Below are 20,371 nucleotides of genomic sequence, written 5' to 3'. Positions count from 1 at the left end.
AATTGTACTTTTTTGAGTATTTTTAGTATTTTTACGTTTTCTTACTTACGTTTTGACTAAAGTATTTTACTTCACTACATTTAAATTCACATCCATTACAGAGTGCAAATTTTGTGGCTCTCCATATAAGTGTTGCATTAAAAACTGGACAATGGTAAATTGCATCAAACTTGACTAAGCATGTGGGGGAAAAGTTAGCAAACTGTAATATTAGATACTCAAATATATCCATGATTATAGTTAACATTAGAAAAAAGCCTTCAATCCACCTATTGGTTTTGTCTGCTGTTGGATGGATATTTTCATTTTCTTTATCACAGATCAAATAATTTCAGAATCCAATTTTTACACTCAACATAGACTGTAAAAACACGTAAACCTACAATGTCACATATTTACGGAAGAGCATTAGGGCCACAAAGTCAGAATTCTGAGAATAAAGTCAGAATTCAGAATTCTGACTTTTTTCCTCAGAATTCTGTCTTTAAACTCAGAAGTCAAATAATTTTTTCACATGTGGCCCTAATCCTCTTCCACACATATTGAACTCTGTCCTCTCACTATTTTTGCATTGCACGGGAAAGATCATATGTAACAATGTTTCCTTAAAGTAACTCAGTGATCAAGTAGGTCAACCTTATGAGATGTTGGAGTGATCTGCAGATATCAAAATGAACACTACTTTCCAAATTAAATCATGGATACAGAATGAAATGGGGATCAACCCTTCCTCGACACTGTTACTGTTTCTGTCATACATTTCTCTCACAAAAGTAATATTTGATGGTATCTATTCCAGATTTATAATTGATCCGTTGTCATCCAGACTGAGGGTAAAGCTATAAGCCTTTAATAACAAACGGTCAAAAGTCAGAGGGCCGATGTGCTGGAGGAGTTTTTCCTGTGTGCTTAGCTTTTAAAGTTAATATGAAAAGGTCAAAGGAGAGGGAACGTGGTGTGTGTCTTGTTCCTCATTTGTTTTTCGGGTGGTGATGGTTCATGTGCAGAGAGGAGGAGGTCAGGATGTGTGTGATGAAGGGGAGGGTCGCCACGGGGATTCAGTGCCACGCTGTGAGAATGAACAAACAACCTGCGAGAGGCAGAGGAGGAATAAAAAAGCAGAGACAAACTCCCGAACTCCCTGACACAGACTCCAGTCCCAACGAGCTGAAGCCCCGCCCCTCCCACCCCCCCAAAAACCCCTCACCCCCCTGCAGGATTTGTCAACACATCCTCTCCCTCCGGTCTACCATCTTTCCCCGCTGTCTGTCTCCAGGTCCCATGGAGGCAGCCGGACTCCCTGGCACCAGCGTCTGGCGCTGGGAAAGATCGATCTCTGAGATACGAGCAGGAGAAACTCCACCCAAGAGGCCTGGTACACACACACACACACACACACACACTCAGACAAACCTATTACATCCTCTTCACTAATCATTCCCCAAGACCACGACAACACAAACATCCCCAGGGCAGAAACAGGGCTTTTCCTTTGACCTGAAGTGTGCTATACTGTTTTTGGAGCTCTCAATCTGTGATGTGAAGATATAAAAATTGTAGCAAAAAATCTCCTGAAACTGACAATTAATCCACATCCTTAGTAAACATGGCCTTTCCTCTGACTTGAAGCATATTACTGTTTTTGGAGCTCTTAAGCTATGGTGTGAAGATATAAAAATTGTAGTAAAAGTATCCTGAAACTGACAATTACTCCACATCCATAGAAAACAGGGCTTGTCCTCTGACCTGAAGCATGTTACGTTTTGGAGCTGTTTTTTGAGCTCTTAATCTTTGATGTGAAGTTACGAAAATTGCAGCAAAATTAATCCGACTGATGCTGAAACTGCCAATTAATCCACATCCATTGACCTGAAGTGTACTACTGCTTTTGGAGCTCTTAATCTTTGATGATAAATGCAGCAATTTGTATATCTTTGATTTAAATCATTGTGGCAACAGTATCCTGAAACTGACAATTAATCCACATCCATACTAAACAGGGTGTTTCCTCTGACCTGACGCATGTTACTGTTTTTAGAACTCTTAATTTTTGATGTGAAGGTATAGAAATTGTCTGAAAAATGATGCTGAAACTGACAATGAATCCACATCCACGCATTATGGCACCTTTTCCAATATGCCGTCTGTCACCAGAAAAGCGGGGATTCATTTCGAGCAAACTGTGACACGTATTATGAAAATATTCTGAATGAAAACGGAAAGACATGTTGATACAATCATGGCCGAGGTCCTCCCTGACTCCGGCACGGGTTAGTGCTCCTTGACTTTTCCAGATGCTGACTGTTGGAGTGGGACCAGGAGACGTGACGCACACGGAGACCATCATTTTTCAGTGACATACGATTGGTCAGTGGGGGCACCGGTCTCCGTTCGTTGGCTTGACAAACACACTGTCACTTCTCACCCCGAGGCCAACGCGGCCCAGTGGAGGTCAGGCAGGATCGGGGTTAAGCCGTGACCTCTGACCTCAGTTTCCTGAACATAAAGAGGGATTTCAGGCCTGAACATCAGGGGCGGGAGCGAGGTAATACGTTGCTGTGCGGCTGCTATGCGTACATCTGCTGCATACCCAGGAAGCATGAAACATCCTTTTTTCATAGTATGATTTACAGCTTGCTCTGTGTTTGGCTCGTTCTGCAGGAGAGCTGGAGCACATTAGCAGATAAAAAGTTTCTGATTTCATGGTATCTTTCTTTATGTTATGAATACTGTGTTGTATTTTGTTTTGGGAAAAAAAAAAATTTCAGTGTGCCGACCTGTTTGTGCTGCACTGTGGCCTGCAGTGGCAATCTACAGGAATTGGCTTTATTTATTTATTTATTTAACCTTTATTTTACCAGGTTGTCTCATTGAGATCTCTTTTTCCAAATGGCAGTGTCAGCAGCAATGTTACATGTCACAATACATACAAAAATACATACAAAATTAGATACAAATATACATAATCAGTCGTTACATCACTCGTTACATGAGCAGTCATTTAAACTCCTCCTCCTCTGGAAGAAATACTATGTTTTGCACTTTTTTAATTGACTTGATCAGTAGAGTTGCTAACTGTCATGGTGATAAGTGTTTGACATGAGTGAGAGACAAATAACTGAAAGAAGCTATCATCCTTAGTGGCATAAATGACTCCTGTACCAAGAGTGCAAACAGCTTAGAGCTGGATTTGGATGTTGCAAAAGGTAGTGATAGTGGTAGTAGAGCAGAAAGGCGTTTACAATGTAAAAGAGTGAAAAAGTGAGGACAAGCGTAGGAAGCACTTCATCTATCAGTGGTACAGTCTTCAGTATTTTTCAGGTCGCAGTCTGTCTTGTTTTCTGTACTATCATTTTTTTTTTTTTTTTTTCAGTTGAACTTCATAGTGTTGTTTTATTGTATGTCATGTGCATATTTCCCTCTCCTGTGAAGTGTTTGTGTGGGTCAAAGTTCAGCTTCCAGCTCTGTGGATGATGCCCTTCTCCCTGCTTACACTGCTTATCGCTGCCCTCTGCTGTCTGTCAGACTCACAAGGCTCTCAAATTAAATGCAAAACCGGTAGGAATGACTTACATTTGCTGAAATTAATAGCTATAAATCAAACCAAAGATGAAAAAAAAAGTGCAATAGTAATAACACATAGACATGCGCACATGGCCTGTATTGTCATGTGTCAGCAGAGATTATTAACCCGAGGAGTTTGCTGTCGACTGCCATAATCCCGTCTCTGATGCCTTGGTAGCCTACAAAGAGGAGTCACACACACACACACACACACACACACACACACACACACCTCCCTCCGCAGCAATGAAGAGGCCAAAGACAACTGCAGCCATAATCTGTTTGGATTTTATTGTTCATATCAGCCAATAGATCAAAAAAGATTGTGTGGCGCTGCTGTGTTATGTAGTTAAATCCTCTGTCTGCATGCTAACATTTTCTGAGTGGCTTTTTAGTCGGCCTCTCCGGTTCTCTATTTAGCCAGATGGCTTGCTCCCTCAATCCCCACTCACAATCAAGATTAAGATTACACCACACACATGCTCACACAAGCGTACACACACACACACACACACACACACACATACACATACATGCACTGAACGTTCAATACATCAGTATATTCTACACTAATGACCGGATGAGCCCGCCCTGATTTCACTCTTATTCTATACATCCGCAACTGAGAGAAATTACTGAACAGATTCGGGTGATGATATAACACATGATGAACCCATATGGGCTCACAGCAATGAGAATCCTTTGCCACCACAGTTACAACCGAGGCTTAAGTTATTAAACTGAGCCATTGATCGCAGAAATTCAAGGTTGGAGGAGTGGTGCGGATTAAAGTATTTTTACCACAAAGCCATGTATCCATGCTTATCTGAGAGAAAGAGGTGGGAGAGAGAGGGAGAGAGAGAGAGAGAGAGACAGAGGGAGAGGGAGGGAGGAAGGGAGGGAGAGAGAGAGCGAGAGAGAGATTGAGGAGGATAGAGAGAAAGCCCTGCTGTCACCGGCTTGTTGAGTGTTTCTCCCTCCGCAGCAGCCGCCTAGCTTCACCTCTCTCTCTCTCTCTCTCCGGTGCCGGCTCCTGGTTCTCGGCGGCCTGCGGGCCTCGCAGCATGAAGCGGGCACCATGGGCTTTCTGGAGAACTACCAGGAGATCGACCCCGTCACTTTGAACCTCTGCATCCTCATCGCCAGCTACGTCATCTTGCTCCTGGTCTTCCTGATATCGTGTATTATGTACGACTGCCGGGGCAAGGATCCCACCAAGGAGTACGCCCCGGACCCGCAGCCGACCCATCAGTCTCCCATCAGACTGGTTGTCATGCAGAGTTCTCCGGCCCCGGTGGGACGGTGGGATACGGCCAACATGATCACCACCTACCACGAGCCGCCGCATTCAGACTTCAGGGAGAAGAAGAGCACTATGGTCTGAGACGACTATAGGACTCCTTGGACTAAGCTTTGTACATACTGGACTTATTTTTGTACATAAATGTCTTTTTACGTTCACTTTTTAAGTTTTTTTCCCCCCGCTCTCTGCTGCCGGCTGGGACAATGCTAGGAATTGACCTGCACAAGACCAGACTTAAACGGTAGGTAAGGGAGAGTGGCATGTGTCGACGTCTTTAAGCGCTGTGTGTATGCACGTAAAATCCCTCTTTATCTCACGGACGGCCAGAACCTGCAGCCTGCTCCGAGGAAGAAGTGTCACAACTGATAAAGCACAAGGAATAAGGGGCATCTCTCCTGGAGTTGTGTTGGCAGACACAGAGAGAGAGGGGGTGAGGATTAAGGTTAGGGTTAGGAAAACAGAAAGAGAAACCACATTAGTGTCTTAATACCTGTGGCTTTTTTATCTCTTTTTGCATTGCAAATTGTTGGTGAGCATTTGAGAGAAATATAGTTCCACCTTGAGGCCGCTGTACCTTGTTCTTCATTTCTAATAGTGCCTGAGCATCCATTGCCTCTGGTTGATACCTACATTAATGACTCTACTGGAATCAACAGTGCATTGCTGTTGATTGGTTTCCATTCAGGGATTAGCGCTCAACATTTGACTGGAGTCTGGAGGGACGGTAACCCATTACATAACCGGAGGGAGTGTTGTGCGTGGCTGTGGTTTTCAAAGCAGCCCACAGATGCAGTTCAGGCCGGGGCGAGGTGCGCTCTCCGCTCAAGGTCTCGACCCGCGAGGCCTAGTTTCTTATTTTGAGACGTGTCTTTAATCACTGCATCCACACAACAGGAAGGGTATTTACGGCAGCTGATCAGATCCGGTGTTAACCCTTTGATTGATTCGCTGCTGCACCGCTGTAGATGTACAATCACTTCTATGCTATCTAGACTTGGGGCCAGTTGCATACCCGGTCTTAGAGTTAAATCTGACTTTAAGCATAAGGATGGTGTTTGTAGGAAATCACTCTGCTACTTCTTGATTGTAGATCTCTAATTTTCAAAGATTCTGTCTCTAAAGACTCTCTCTCTTCTTCAGGCTCTTTCCAAAAAAACATTTGCTGTCTTATATGAAACAGCTACAGTATTTAAACTTCCCCCTCTGACAGTGAGGCTGACTCGTTACCATAGCAACAAAGTTCTCAAGTTTAGCCAGAGGGGAGGGTGGATAACTTTCCTACCTCAGAATACATCAGGCTTAATATTTATGCAATAGACTAGTCTAACCTGAGAATCTAAGACCAGTCTAAAGCTTAGACTCTTAACTAAGTTTATGCAGCTGGCCCTTGGACTTGGACTTGCCTCTTAGCAGTGTCCATTTTTAGGTAATGTTACACTCATCTAGTCGGAAAAATGAAAGTGACCACAAGGAAGTTACACATCAAAGACAAAGGAAATTATTGTTCATCTGTTATTGAGATGATAAACACCTTTTGATAAGGACGATGAACAGATAACCAAGGTACAGAATGGGCAAGAAGGGCTTGTACACAAAGGTGTTTACATTATCACTCATATAACTCGTATCACTCAAGTGCAGATACAGTATATCAAGTATAGAAATATGTAAACAAAGTTCTGTGTGAACAAGAATGGTACAGTAATCCGTGGCAATAATCAGCACACGATAGCTGTGTTTATATAGTAAACAGAGCAGTGTTCACCTGGAGCTGCATTATTGTCAGTACACATGTCTGTTTCCTGCCTGCAGGCTGCTGACAGCCTGCCCAGGGCTCTGCCTGGCCGTACTGAGGGAATAAACTGCAGCAATAAACTCTCCATGACATAGATAATACAGCAGGAACATGGCACCAACAACATGCCGCGAGCCATCACTCTCTTAATACGCTCAATATTTGAATGAGAAATCTATTCTTACATCTGTCACTGTTTGTCTTAGATTACATTTGGCCTCTGTGTTTCAGTGTTTATCATCTTTGGTTTTTTGTGGCAACTGATTAGTCAGAATAGTCAAGCATGTTAGTCATGTTGGGGATAAATAAAGTATTTATCATAACAACGTGTTGTAGTTTAATAAAAGCACACACTTGAAGAGTCTAAGTGCAAGAATGATTTAATCAATGATCTGTAAAGAGTAGCAGTTTCAACAGACAGGAGCATCCACTGAAAGGTATTCTGTGTTAAAGTAAAGAATGAGGAATGGACTGGAATCAAAGCAGACTGGAAGCAGAGGCAGAAATAATCTCGTTGGTTGAGTTAAACCTCAGTGGGTGGAGCCAAATATTTATTATTTTTCTGACTATGTAACACTAGACTGAAGTCCAGTGAAAAAGGGGTAAGAGAGGAGGAAGCTAATATTATGAAGCCTAGCGCTTTTCCTACTAACTGAAAACAAATCAAGCCATACTAAGTTATCTAGGTTAGCTTGTTAACCTAGCTGACCTTCCAAATTCAAACTAGCCATACTGGCCCTGTAGCTATCTAGGTAAGCTAGTTAGGTAGCTGGTGACCTTCCAACATCATTAATACCATGGTCATGAATGAATGGAAAACAAAGTCATTGCTGTTTATATTTTTATTCATACTTTGACCAGAGTTCCTTCTTTGCCTTTCAAGTTTGCCAGTTTGCTAACTGGCTTTTTGGCTCCGCCCACTGAGGTTTAACTCATTATTTCTGCCTCTGAGAAGTGTTTGTGCGACTGAAACTCCAATCAATTTAATCAAAGCAATTACACAAGGAGAAGGAGAAGCTATACACTGAATCCTCCTTCTGCCGTCCTTTGCGTGGTGAACAGATAACAGATCCACCCTGATACCTGATTATTCAACAGAGTGTGATTAAGGCCTATAGTTTGCGCTGCCAACACTGCGCTGCCAACACAGAAATAGATCTTATACAGTGGCTCTGGGCACTGAAATTGGATGGATACCTCAATGGTGTCTAAGCCTGATGCAATCCTACTGAGAACTGTGTCATACATGGGTCTCATTCATCTGACAGGGATCTGATGAGTGACTGATCTCTGGCTGCATTTATAAATAGGTCATTGTGCTGTGGATGTATGTAGAGTGTGACTGTTTACTCCATTGCACCCAAGACTGAGAATATTGATATGTAAACAGACAGATTGAGTGAAAGAATATTCCGCCAAATACATTACTCTCAATAAACGTTTACAAAGATCAGCCAAAAATATGGTAATATAAACAAGTACAAGTACTGTTCTTGCTTGAAATTATATTCTGTCATTAAAGAAATTTCTATTCAACCATTTAAAAAGGTTCACATGCCCAATACACGATAACAATTAATCAAAAAATTATATTAGTGCCAGACTTTGTTGCAAAGTCCTCCTAAATTTGTTACAGATTAAATTTTGATTGGATTTAATGTATCTGCTTCACATACAGATCATCATTCCTTTAAGATGCTGTGGGAAATCTTTACTGCTGCCTCTTACGTTCAGATGGATCTTAATTGGTTTCTCATTTACATTTCTTAAATATATTTTGTTATCTTGGTGTAGCGTGACCAACATAGTTCACTATTTTCAAAGTATCGAGACTTGAAGGGAACAAAATCCCCATTAACTTTTTACCCTGCTTGCACTATGCCAAAAACAATATGTGGAGTACTTTACAAAATGTACCATATTCATCTTAATGAAAGATGGAAACTAAAGAATGACTTGGTTTCAAAGACAGTGATCTGTTTATGTAGCCATGAATAATGTTAAGGAACCATCTGGCTACTAGCCCAAACATGTCATCACACCAGGATAACTCAAAACAAAATGGTATGGATTCGCTTTATTTTCCGCTAGAACATAATATAACATACTGTATTACTATTAGTACTGATATTGGTATTAGTATTAGTATAAGTATGAATAATATCATTATCATCCTGGGTTTCAATGGAATCATTTGACATCCCAGCTGGAAAAACTATTTAACCCCCAAACAACAACAACAACAACAACACCACACAAGCATAAAGTAACATTCAAAGATCATAAATATGTGTATAACTCAATTTTGACAAATAAGTCAGATAGAACCTTATAATTCGAGGCTCATGAAGAAAGTTATGGGGGAAACACAATACTCAATTTTCCAAAATTGTATGGCTTGAAAATGGTCAAATTTAAATATTGGCAGCTTCAACCCAAAAAATAGTATTTGCCTTCAAAAACTAATTTTGTCCGAGCCGTGCTACAGCGTGCAAACCACAGACACAGACACTCTACTGTACAAACAAAACAGACAGGAAACAGCAGTCCTGGATCTGAACGTTGCTGCTACAATGCGACCAAAAGGTCGAGTGGACTCCTGTGACACCTGGGTGTAAACTGAGCAGAGGAAGGCTGCCATGCCTCGATGCACACACCGTTTCTGTAATCCTGTGCCAAAAGCACCAATGTGCTTTGCACAAGAACACGCTATGTTCAGCTTGTTAGCTACAAGACCCATTAACCCTTGTATGGCAAAACGCTGGAGAAACAAAAACTTCTCAACTATTGTAATTCATAGTGTTTAGTTTGTGGATTTCAGTGGAAACTAAGGTATCAAAGCTGGGACTTTTGTACGGTGCAGGCATATGGAATATAAATCTAATCTAACCTAAATTTAATTGGCACAAGTATATTTGTAGAAATGTTGTTTTGTCCTTTACAAATCAGCCTGAATGTGCATATTGTACAGCATACATGCCTTGATTGTTTTTTTTTTTTTCTTCATTGTCTTGTAAACCAGTTTTCAGTGTTTCTGTGTATTTCTGTGTGGCACTTTCAGAGTTTCAATCACTTTGAAAGGACTGATATTTTATGCTGTGTGACAGGATTAGGCCACAGTCTCACTTTCTTCACTTTGCCGTCCAATCGATGTGATGTCAGCAAGATTTCCGATTTCCTCCTTAATGGTTTCCTTGCCTTCCCTATCAGAGCTTCACCAGGAGCCACTGCATTCTAGCATGAAAAAGTAAACCAATTACAGAGCTGTTTAACCCTGTGTCACGTGTGTACATAAAGCCTCTCTTATCCTAACCTATGTCTGTCCCACAGGACCAGTGGGAGTTGTCATACTGACAGCAATAGCTTTGCTTCCGTCATCTTTTTAACAAGCCTTTACATCATTTGTCATATTAGACAGAACAGGCTTGTGCTGTTTTTCAGGTTGTGTAATTTCTTGACTGAGCACTGAGCAAGCTGAGAGTGAAGCAAGGTTTAAGATACTGGAACTGGGTCAGCAAACCCTACAGTAAGAGTCTGACTGACGCTGATGAGACACTGAGCCTGATCGTGTCAAACAACATGATTGTAAGACCTGTCCGACCTCTGACCCCTGATTACCGGGCAGGTGAGATAATATTACATTTACGTCTCTCTTAATCAGTGGGCAAACGCTGAAACTTCAACCCCTCCATGCCAAGATGATTATTACAATCAATGGCATAACATATGACATTGGCATTTTAATTGATACTCAGAAAGTAAAGAACGTTTCATTTAATAAGATAGGGATGGAAGGCACATCCTTTCACTAACTGTCAACATTTGTTTTGGGAGCGAAAATGGCGGCGTCAACTACAGTGATGTCACTGCAAATCATAGACAAAGAGGAGCGTCCCATCCTCCTTTAATTGAGACGCCATAGATTTGCCAAATTAAATGGCAAATTGAAACTTAAGTGCGAGATCCAAACTGTTTCCTGGTCTGGACTCACTAACGTCTCGTTTCTTTAGTATCTGTGGTACAAAGCATCAGAGATCAGTTGGTGGACATGATGAGCGTGTCGTGTGCAGTTTACTGATGTCACCTTGCAGGATTTCTGGGTATTAAAGTTCAAACAGTTTTCAAACAGGTACTTCTCGCTGCCATTTGGAGCCACCATCATGTGAAGTTGCCTAGTGCAGAGGTTCTCAATTGTTTTTCAGCCAAGGACCCCTTACAAGATAGAGAATATACCGGGGACCCCCACATTCTGATTTGTGATTTTGGGCTATATAAACAAAATATCAAAGGGAAATCAAGAGAAAAGTGCTAATTTGAAGTGCATTTCAGAACATACACACACACACACATACATATCAAGATAAAGTGTTTCACTCTTAGTTCATACGTAATGATTGATAAAAATCTAATCATAACAACCCTAACCCTAACCCTAACCCTAACCCTAACAAACTGAACACATGCCTGCATTGCAATTGGACTCATCCAATTGAACCGCAAATTTAGACACTCTCAATCTTTCCAGGAGTTGTGACTTGATATCAGAAGACATGTCCTCTTCTGTACACTTCTTTTCATGGACCCCCTGGCAGAGTGCCACGGACCCCTGGGGGTCCCCGGACCCCACTTTGTGAACCACTGGCCTAGTGCAGTGCTGTAAGGCTTGAGTACGATGTCATCACACGAAGAGACACGCTGGGTGATATTCACAGCAGTCGACTGGTACAGCCGTCTGTGTGATGTGACTCAGGAGGTCATCTTTGATACGGTGCCAGACCCTCGCTGTACAAACTGACAGCTACAAGTCAGACGTCGCCTTGTTTACGCACACGAGAGGAAGCCAGCCTGAGCCGCTGTGTGTTTAGTCTGAGACGCTGCCAACCCGCAGGTCTCGGGTCTGTGTCGCATTAGAGGTGTTGGCGTGGCACCGTGGGGAAACCGCAGCCCGCAGCCAGAAACAAGGAGACGCTACACCCTGACATATGGCCTCTAGCATTCTCCTGTTGTCTGTGCTAATGTCACTTTTAAAAAAAAAAAACCCCACCGACATCAGCCGCAGCTCGGGGACAATGACCTCTTTCTCTTCCTCTGAATCACTCCCATTCTCTGCTCTTACTGGTAATTGTGCCACATACATAGACTGTCCGGATCAGATATGCTATGCTGGCTTACTAGGCTAAATGCAGTACACAGTCCCTTTATACATTTACAATACACTCTAGACCTATTTTTGTAATCCCTCAATTGTGCGACCTTTTAAAACCAAATGGGGTTACAGAGGCTGCGGGTAGCTTATATGCCACCATTAGCAGTGATACAGGAGTAAATATCTGTCTGTGCTGAGAGAAAATAAAAGACTTTCTCACAGGGTAAAAAAAAGGAATCATTCCTCAGAGAAATATTAAACAGAAAAATGTATCAAACAAAAATGAGACTAGGAGGCTTTCCACTATTCCTGACAGGAGTTAAGACAGTCAAATGGCTCAGGCTTTCTTATTGTAATAATTCAGATTGCAGTGTCTTTTAATTTGAACAGGCAACGAATAAACTAGAACAACAATTACAGCAACATTGCGTATTGTGTGAAATTCATTAAGCCTGGGGATTGCGTTAAGGTCTTACATAAACACTGTGTGTTATCTAATGCTAACTGATCAAGTTGCAGTGCTATTATGTAACTCGGCTGTTATACGGGTTCATCAGATACCGTATGTGCTGTTCAACATGGGCTCTGTTACAGCCTGTGAGTCTGACTGTGGCACTTTGTCTCCTGACATGTCACACTTTACATTTTTGTCAAAACTCCATTTCATGTGATGAATGTGACTGTCACCAGAAGGAATCCTGTTCTCTCTCTGTCCATGTAATATAATGTAAAGCCTACAGGAGGTGATCTGCTGGCATCTTTATGTCTGCAGATAAATGCATCAAAGAGTTAGTATTTGCAAAGCATGAAAGTTTGAAACACATTCATTTTGAACCAAATTCATTCAGCTAGTTACATTACACTGTGAGTGCTGACAAGATGAGTGTGGGCAGTACTGCATCTTCCATCTGAGAAGCGCAATAACTTACATCCATGTTAAAGTGTCAAATTTGTATGCATTTTCTTTGTGTGTAAGGGGCATAGCCTATAAAAATGTACACAAAATTACAGGAATTGTGAGTACAACGGCCAAAAACCATCAAATATCATTGCGCTGATTAAAAATACATAGGAATAAAAAATAGACAAGTCACAGAAAAAATATTAAAAAAGCAGCAGTCAGGAGTTTGCAATAAAAACATCATCATCGTGTTTTAATATTACATCACTTTTCTTATTTCCAATCATCCTTAGCAAAGCAATGATTTTTTTTAACAGTTTTACTTTCAGATCTTATTTGAAAAATGCAATGTATAACATTGAATTTAAGGATGGAAAACTCATAAAACATTTAAAAACCAAATACTGGGTCAATGAATATCATCATAACAACATAACTCACTTTATAGGCTACATTCATGCAAGGAGAGGACACAGAAAAGACAAAAAAGAAATAATGAAAAAAGGAGTAAGAACTGGCATGAACTTATTGTACGGTGACATTTTTACTCATGAATACAAATATTCTGAATCTCAAAATTTTAAACGTAGATTACTTTACTTGATAAGCCCCTTGAAAACAATTAATAATTATAAAAAATGTACTTTATTTGTAAATCATATTGATAACATTATTATTATTATTATTATTATTAGTGGTAGTAGTAGTAGTAGTAGTAGTAGGCCTAGTATTACAGAAATATAGAGCGTCCCACTCTCCCCACCCACGCTCTCTAGAAGACAACACCTGATCTATGATTGGTCCAATAGGGAGATGCGCTGCTCGTTCCGTCTGATGATTGGTTCAAATCGCTGTCACTGAAATCTTTACATACGTTAGGGGGGAAAAAATGATATTTTGTTCAGTAGGTTAGCTCAGTGGGGAGCAGCCAGTCATTGATCAGTGGGGTTGCTTGCTTGCAGGGGTTCCTTCGGTGTGGGTCGGCTACCGCTATCGCTAATGGATATTTCAAGCCAAAGCAGGGGAACTTAGTCGGTATTTTGTTACATAATGGTATTAAGAAAAAGACTAAAATGGTGCCTTTGTAGTAGTAGTGTTAATATTGCCGGCTAGTCGCTGATGTAGCGTCAACGAGTGAAAGTTAGCTTGGTTTATGAGTAGCATAACGTTAGCGAACTAGGCCTTCCTTTTCCTTTGGCTAGCCAGGCAGTTTATTGTTTTATTTTTGCCTTTTTTTTTTTTTTAAAGAGGAATTTGTTGTAGCTCTTTGCTTAGTTAGCGTTAGCTGTGTTTTTTTTCTTTTCTTTGCTGAAATGAAGAGAGTGAACAGCCTCCAGAGGTGGGTGAAATCTTAAAGTGTGGCTGTCAAAATAATGTTTTGGGCTATCAGGCTAACATCACTAGCTTTGTTTTGCTTTAGATTCACTTTTAACGTTACTGTCAGAGCTGCAGTAAGCTAGTCAAGTGTGGTGCTCTCATTACAATGTTAGCTGTTACTGTTAAACTTAAATCCGCTCCCAAAGCAATGCTCAGATGGACTGAGATGCTAACAAAAGTCTTTATCTGGAACTTCTCCTTATCAGTAGGACATTGTTGCTGTGTTTATTTCAGGATGTTATGGTGTCAACTTCGCCACAGAAATAGCTAAGTTAAAGTTTAATGTCAATATTGGACGTATACTGTATTTCCCATAGTGTAGAGCTCCACTTCATTCATGACAAGTCAATGTATTGATCGTTATCCAGCACAAATAAACTTGTAAACTTGTAAACTTGGAATACACTATTTACACTGTGTTGTAAATAACTGGCCATAACTTCCCAACTGTGTATTTGCAGTTTAAAATCAAAGCAAATAAAGTCACAAATGTAGTGACAGTATGTAGTGGATATACAGTAGGAATTATACTTACAGTTTTTGTGGCTGAGTTAACACTATATTGTCCTTAAATTAACATTTACATCAGTTTACTGTTGATAAGGAGCTGTTACAGACAGAAATTGCTGTTAAAGAGAAGCTATAGAGTGCTGATTCAGTCTGCCATTGTTGTTTTTTTTGTATTATTGTGTGTTTCAGGTTCATGAACAGGCGGGCCTCTGCTAACTGCCGCTATCAGCCCACCAGCTATGAGCATGCTGCAAACTGCTACACTCATGCGGTTAGAGGCTTATAACTGTATTGCATAGACGCTCAACTTCATTTGCTCCCATTCTGATCTGAAAAAATACAAAATGTCACAGTAACTTTTAGTGTAGTTGCACCCTGTTGATCTTTGTATCGGTGCTGTCGTTCTCTGTGCAGCTCCTCATTGTGCCGGCCTTCGTGGGCATGGCGTTGCTGCACCGTCTGTCAGACGACCGATGGGAGAGGATCACGGCATGGGTGTACGGCATGGGCCTGTGTGCCCTGTTCCTGGTCTCCACTGTGTTTCATATCATCACCTGGAAGAAGAGCCACATGAGGTGAGCAGAAGCGTGATGCGATGAACCGCGTGGAGGAGAAACAACGTTGACACACACACACACAACACACAGGCTCTGATTGTGTGCGACGAATAGTGATTTTCATTTTGCTCCAGTCTGATGTTTGCCAGAGAATGATTTGAGGTTCATGCTGATAATGTTGCTGCTTTGCTTGTCAGTGGCACTGTGGAAACAAGATGGTAAGAAGTGGAACAATATATAACCTGTTCACTTTATGCCTGTCAATTTCAGGTCTATGGAGCATTGTTTCCATATGTGTGACAGAGTGGTCATCTATTTCTTCATAGCTGCCTCCTACACACCTTGGTAAGTTACAGACAATGGGCGGTCAGGTGTGCTCATAAGGGCGTGTGTGGCCACATAAATGGAGACGTAATGTGAGTGAATATGCTGTTTTCTCTTATCTCTAATCAGGTTGAATCTACGTGAACTTGGCCCTCTAGCAGCACACATGCGCTGGTTTGTATGGCTGATGGCCACTGCTGGGACCATATACGTTTTCAACTATCATGAAAAGTAAGTTGATTTGACAGTCAAATTTAGCTTGTGGCTCTGGGGGTGTGCGTGTGTAAGAGAGTGAGAGAGAGGCTGAGACATTCACGCTTGAACTGTGATCGGAAATTTAAGGGCTGGGAAGCATGCTCCAGTCGTGAATGAAGTGTTTTAAACTAACTTTGTGACCATAACTACCCCAAACTGTCGTAACGGCAGCCGTGCACCGCCTTGTCAGTCTGCCGCACCTCCCTGTAAATTTTCCACTCAGGCAACCAGACACTTAAGCAGGAGTATCATTTGATATCGTCACCTGTGCCTCAACGTGTCCTTTTGGCCACAAAATCCCATGGAGAACCCTGCTACTGTCACTGTCAGAAGTGGGCAGGCTGGAAAATCAATTGAATAGGTTGCTTTAGATTTAGAATATCACTCTGTTCCTCCTGCTTCTGCCTGTGCCTGTTGTTGGCTCTTCTGTTGGGTCTATAAAAGATCTGTTGCATATGTCTCATCCCAACCACAGCAAGCTGAGTGCAGGTTTGGCAAGTTTTGTCCTTGCTTCATCTCATTGTTCAGTGGTCATAATTATGGCCCATTACTGAGATGTTGAGATGCACACCTTTTTCGCCCCGAGCGGTGCCGTTTTTATGAGGTTGCCACAACACTCCCTTTTGGTTACCATTTTCTCATCAAACAGGAAAGACAGGGTATCGGTCCCTTTAAGAGTCTGAAAAAGTCTTAAAATGCATCTATATTTACAGCCCTAAACTGCATCAAAACATCTTAAATACAATTATTATTATTCTTATTTTTCACCATGCAATGACAGGTTTCTTCGCGTTGCATGTCCACTCTTAGATTACTACAGAACAGGGTTAGTAATACAGTATGCATTTTTTCATCCTGGCCTATGACGGTTAATTTCATGTTCTTTTTCAGCAATTTCATTAGCTATGGTTTGGTTTTGCCAGCTTTATTTATTTATTTTGTTTTTTGTAATTGGCCTTCAGTTCAATTTAAATCTTAAACTTTCTTAAGCTTTCTGTAACCTTCACCTCCCTGAAAAGATATTCTCTATTATAACTCTGCCATGTCAAGTTGCATGGACCTTGTAAGTGAATATGTGCTTTCGGTTTGTTTGTTTCAGGTATAAACTTGTTGAGCTGGCCTTCTACTTGACGATGGGTTTCTTCCCAGCATCAGTCGTGACATCGATGGTAATACATTTGCATTCAAATTCAGTATACTTTATTTAGATGTTGTGTCTCATCTACAGTTTTGCTTAACCACCCTAAAGGCAGCAGTATACCAACAACAAAGTTTCTCGAAATAGAAACGCAGTTGAATATGGCACTGCATACAAATTTGTGTGTACTCACTGCGGCTTTATTGTGTTTGTTTATTTACAATCCATGCCAGTGGGATTGTATGAACATTAAAGAGGTAACTGTAACCTAGTCAAACCAGAAATCGCAATTGCAAAAACTATGAGGATTTAGAAACTGTATGATTGGTCACAAAGGTGCAGAAATTCTCCAACACTCAGCAAGACGAGCCTCCAAATGCTGCATTTCGAAAGAGTTGACCACAAGATGTTGGCACCAAGATGTAAACAAAGCCAATGAACTAGAAAAGGAAATGGAGACACTTTTCCACAAAGCAACACATCCAATCGTGACATTTTAGACCAGTTGCAGGCGGACAAGCAGTGGGGACGGAGCGTGTGAAGAACTGGATCAGTTCTTCACACGCTTCACACGCAAACCTGTCCACACTGCGGAGTCCGAACCCAATGTGGCGCTTTGCTTTTTCTGTAAACATGTCCTTTTTATTTTTTATGAAATTGATGAAGTTTGTTTGTGCAGCAAGAATACTACCAGCTGAACAGCTCCTGTCATAGTGAGATATATGCACTAGCAAGATGAGGAACAGATTAATTTCACTATAATTTTAATCATTATAAATCATCCCAATTAGGGAATGTATATGAATTCATATTGTAATCATAGGTTTCACTCTCAGCACTATTATTTCCCCATGTACAGTGTAGACAGTTCTGCAATTCAAAACTAAATTATCAACAACAAATACTTTATGAAACAGGGGTCTGTGGCCTTTTTGGGCATCCTTGACTTGAAAACGTTTGAGAGTCCCTGCATTAGAGTTTCCTAACAGCGCTTCTACTTATGTCTTCATTAGGAAGTTCAAGTGTTACCTAGGTTCTGGCTGTTTGTAGTGTCATATGGATCCTGTCTTCACACATTTACACCTTTTTGAATGTGTTAAAAAGAAATGTAAATATCGTGCTTCTGAGGTTGTGTAGTTAATTATATTGCTTGGCAACATGCTATGGCAGTGTCAACATGTTAAATCTCAGTTTTGCGGCCTTTGTTGCCCCCTTGTGGTTGTAGCGAACGGTGCATCCTTACATCCTATGATATTGAGTATTGTTTTGTTTATTTTCCGCTACTTTGTGTGTTTTGCAGAGCAACACGGAGGGGCTTCAGGAGCTGGCCTGCGGAGGACTCATCTACTGCCTCGGCGTGTTCTTCTTCAAGTCCGACGGCGTCATCCCCTTCGCCCACGCCATCTGGCACGTGTTTGTGGCGCTGGCTGCAGCCGTGCATTACTACGCCATCTGGAAATACCTCTACAAGAACCCCAGCGCCGACACCCTGCTCGACTCCTGACCGCCGCGCGGCCGGAAGCCGGTCGCCCGGCCGACCTGGTGCTCATCCCCTTCCTCCCCCTGCGCTTCTGAGCAGAGGCGCCCGCACACTAGACTCCCTCAACTGCCCACCGAGGCTGCAGCGACAGCCGTAAAGTTTACGAAAATGACCATGCATTGTTTACTGTTTTCTAACGCGGCGGAGAGCAGGTTTTTTTCGGTATCTCCGTAACGATGTACAAAAACCTCAGTCAAAAGCTACTTTTGCGATGCTGTTTTGTACAACTTTTGTTCAATCTGAACCAAAAAAAAAATACTCTTGACTATGAATTTTGACTTCCCATTTTACAGTTATTGTTACCCTCGGCACGTTCATGAATATTTGTGAAGTATTTGATAGTAGAGTCTTTTTGTATCACTTGAAGCGAGTCACATTCCACAGTTGGGGGTCATGTCATGAGTTTGAGTGTCATCCCCTTGAGATTCTGTCGACCATTTTAGCCGGTGATTTGAACACTAGGGATGTCAGATGAAGTGCTAAATAGGCTCTTTATTGGTTTTGAAGCCTCTGAAGTCAGCCACTGCTCTGTGGTGCCGCTGGTGCATTTTCTTGGAAGTTCAGAAAGTCGGGTGGAAGGAGATGAGAAGAAAAGATTTTCATGTGACTTAGGCGGCTCGTTAAAACTTCCAAAGCACTGTGTTTGGCACTTTGGTGAGTTGAAAGGGTTGGATTGTTTTGAGTGGCCAGCTCAAACTCGGCATCCCTAATTTTCACCATGAAGTCATGTCGCTTTGTACTCATCTGATCCAGATTCACACGGTTTCTGTTTAATGTATTCTTGTGTTTTTTTGATCAGTATCCAGATCCAGCCGGAGGTGCTGGTAGGCTAAGAACCGCAAACAATTGCTATTCACGTTTCTGTAAATAAACACGCTCCACTTGTGAGTTAGTGTAAGCTGAACTGGGGAGGTGATTTACAGAGCATTTCAGCATATGTGTAGGTGGGGCTGGTGAAGTTGGATTTATCAATATAGCCCTTGGTATATTGTGCTATCTTGACTGAGCCAAGTGATGTGAGCTGCAGATATTGGAAGCAAACGGTTGACAGTCAGTTCATGCAGTAAAACAGGGAAAAAGTACAGTATGTGAACGGGAAGCAGACCACAGTGATCTCCAGTTGAAATAATCCTGATATTTTTCTATAATTTTCTTTTTTTTTTTTCATGTGAAGAATGAGCAGTAATTTGTGTGTGTGTGTGTGTGTGTGGGCGCACAAGACCTTTGTAGTTCATTATTACATTTCCATTGATTCTTTTGAGTGTTTTAATTGCACCACTAGGATGACCAATATTCCTCTACATTCTTGCTTGGGAAACGGATCAGATGGGTTAAGAAACCTCAAATCAAGTTAATACTATCTCACGGTGATGGGCTTGTTGATTTGCTCTGTGTTTTCCAATACAAACAACATATCTCTCGTGTGTGTGTGTGTGTGTGTGTTGCTTTCCCCTAACACTGTGCGGAGCTGCGTATGTCTGAATGATGTATATTTTTTAAACCGCGGCTCTTCTGAAACGTATCATTGATTCCTTAACCACTCTTGTTTTGTAACGTTTGTATATTCTGTTGTTTTAGATGATCATACTGTCCTGGCCTTTTGCAGGGAAAAAAAAACAAAAAACTGCGTCTTCTTTAATTCCATTGGCTGTTAACGGTGCTGCATATTCATGAATGCTCCTCCGCCACACTGAATATTACCTTTCTAATGTGACAATAATAAAAAAATAATGATAATGCCCCGAAATCTACTTTCTTTCTTTCTTTCAGCACATATCCTCATGGTTATAATTTACGATGACCCCCCTTAGAGGTTTCCTATTCAATTCTGTCAGTATTGGTTCTCTATTGTTCTCTATAGGAAACCAAGCCCCCATTTAAAGACTCATATCCTGTATGGACACAATGGAGAGCAGAACCTTCCTTCAAGAGCCTCCTCTTGTCATGCACTTTGAGGAGTT

General features: G+C 41.4%; 2 protein-coding genes across 3 annotated transcripts; both read left to right on the top strand.

The window, feature by feature from the left end:
- The first annotated feature begins 4,642 nt into the window (after positions 1-4,642).
- LOC139651605 (small integral membrane protein 36-like) lies at positions 4,643-4,948 on the top strand. The gene has a single exon (XM_071528593.1). It carries the CDS (start codon positions 4,643-4,645, stop codon positions 4,946-4,948), a length of 306 nt encoding a protein of 101 aa, XP_071384694.1.
- A 122-nt stretch (positions 4,949-5,070) lies between these two features.
- Positions 5,071-20,147, top strand: mmd (monocyte to macrophage differentiation-associated). Of its 2 annotated transcripts, none has more exons than XM_071528604.1 (7): positions 5,071-5,108; positions 14,786-14,867; positions 15,011-15,171; positions 15,424-15,498; positions 15,607-15,708; positions 16,832-16,901; positions 18,171-20,147. In XM_071528604.1, exons 1-7 carry the CDS (start codon positions 5,071-5,073, stop codon positions 18,372-18,374), a joined length of 732 nt encoding a protein of 243 aa, XP_071384705.1. In that variant the 3' UTR covers positions 18,375-20,147. The 2 variants fall into 2 exon arrangements, with proteins under 2 accessions (XP_071384705.1, XP_071384704.1); XM_071528603.1 differs by lacking the exon at positions 5,071-5,108 and adding an exon at positions 13,638-14,048.
- Positions 20,148-20,371: the final 224 nt, after the last annotated feature.

This window comes from Centroberyx affinis, unplaced genomic scaffold, assembly GCF_046629955.1.
Source record: "Centroberyx affinis isolate AG114_WGS23_722 - 3 ecotype Tasmania unplaced genomic scaffold, CSIRO-AGI_Caff_v1 ptg001691l_1, whole genome shotgun sequence".
Lineage (NCBI taxonomy): Eukaryota > Metazoa > Chordata > Actinopteri > Beryciformes > Berycidae > Centroberyx > Centroberyx affinis.
This window is presented reverse-complemented; position numbering and strand designations above follow the sequence as displayed.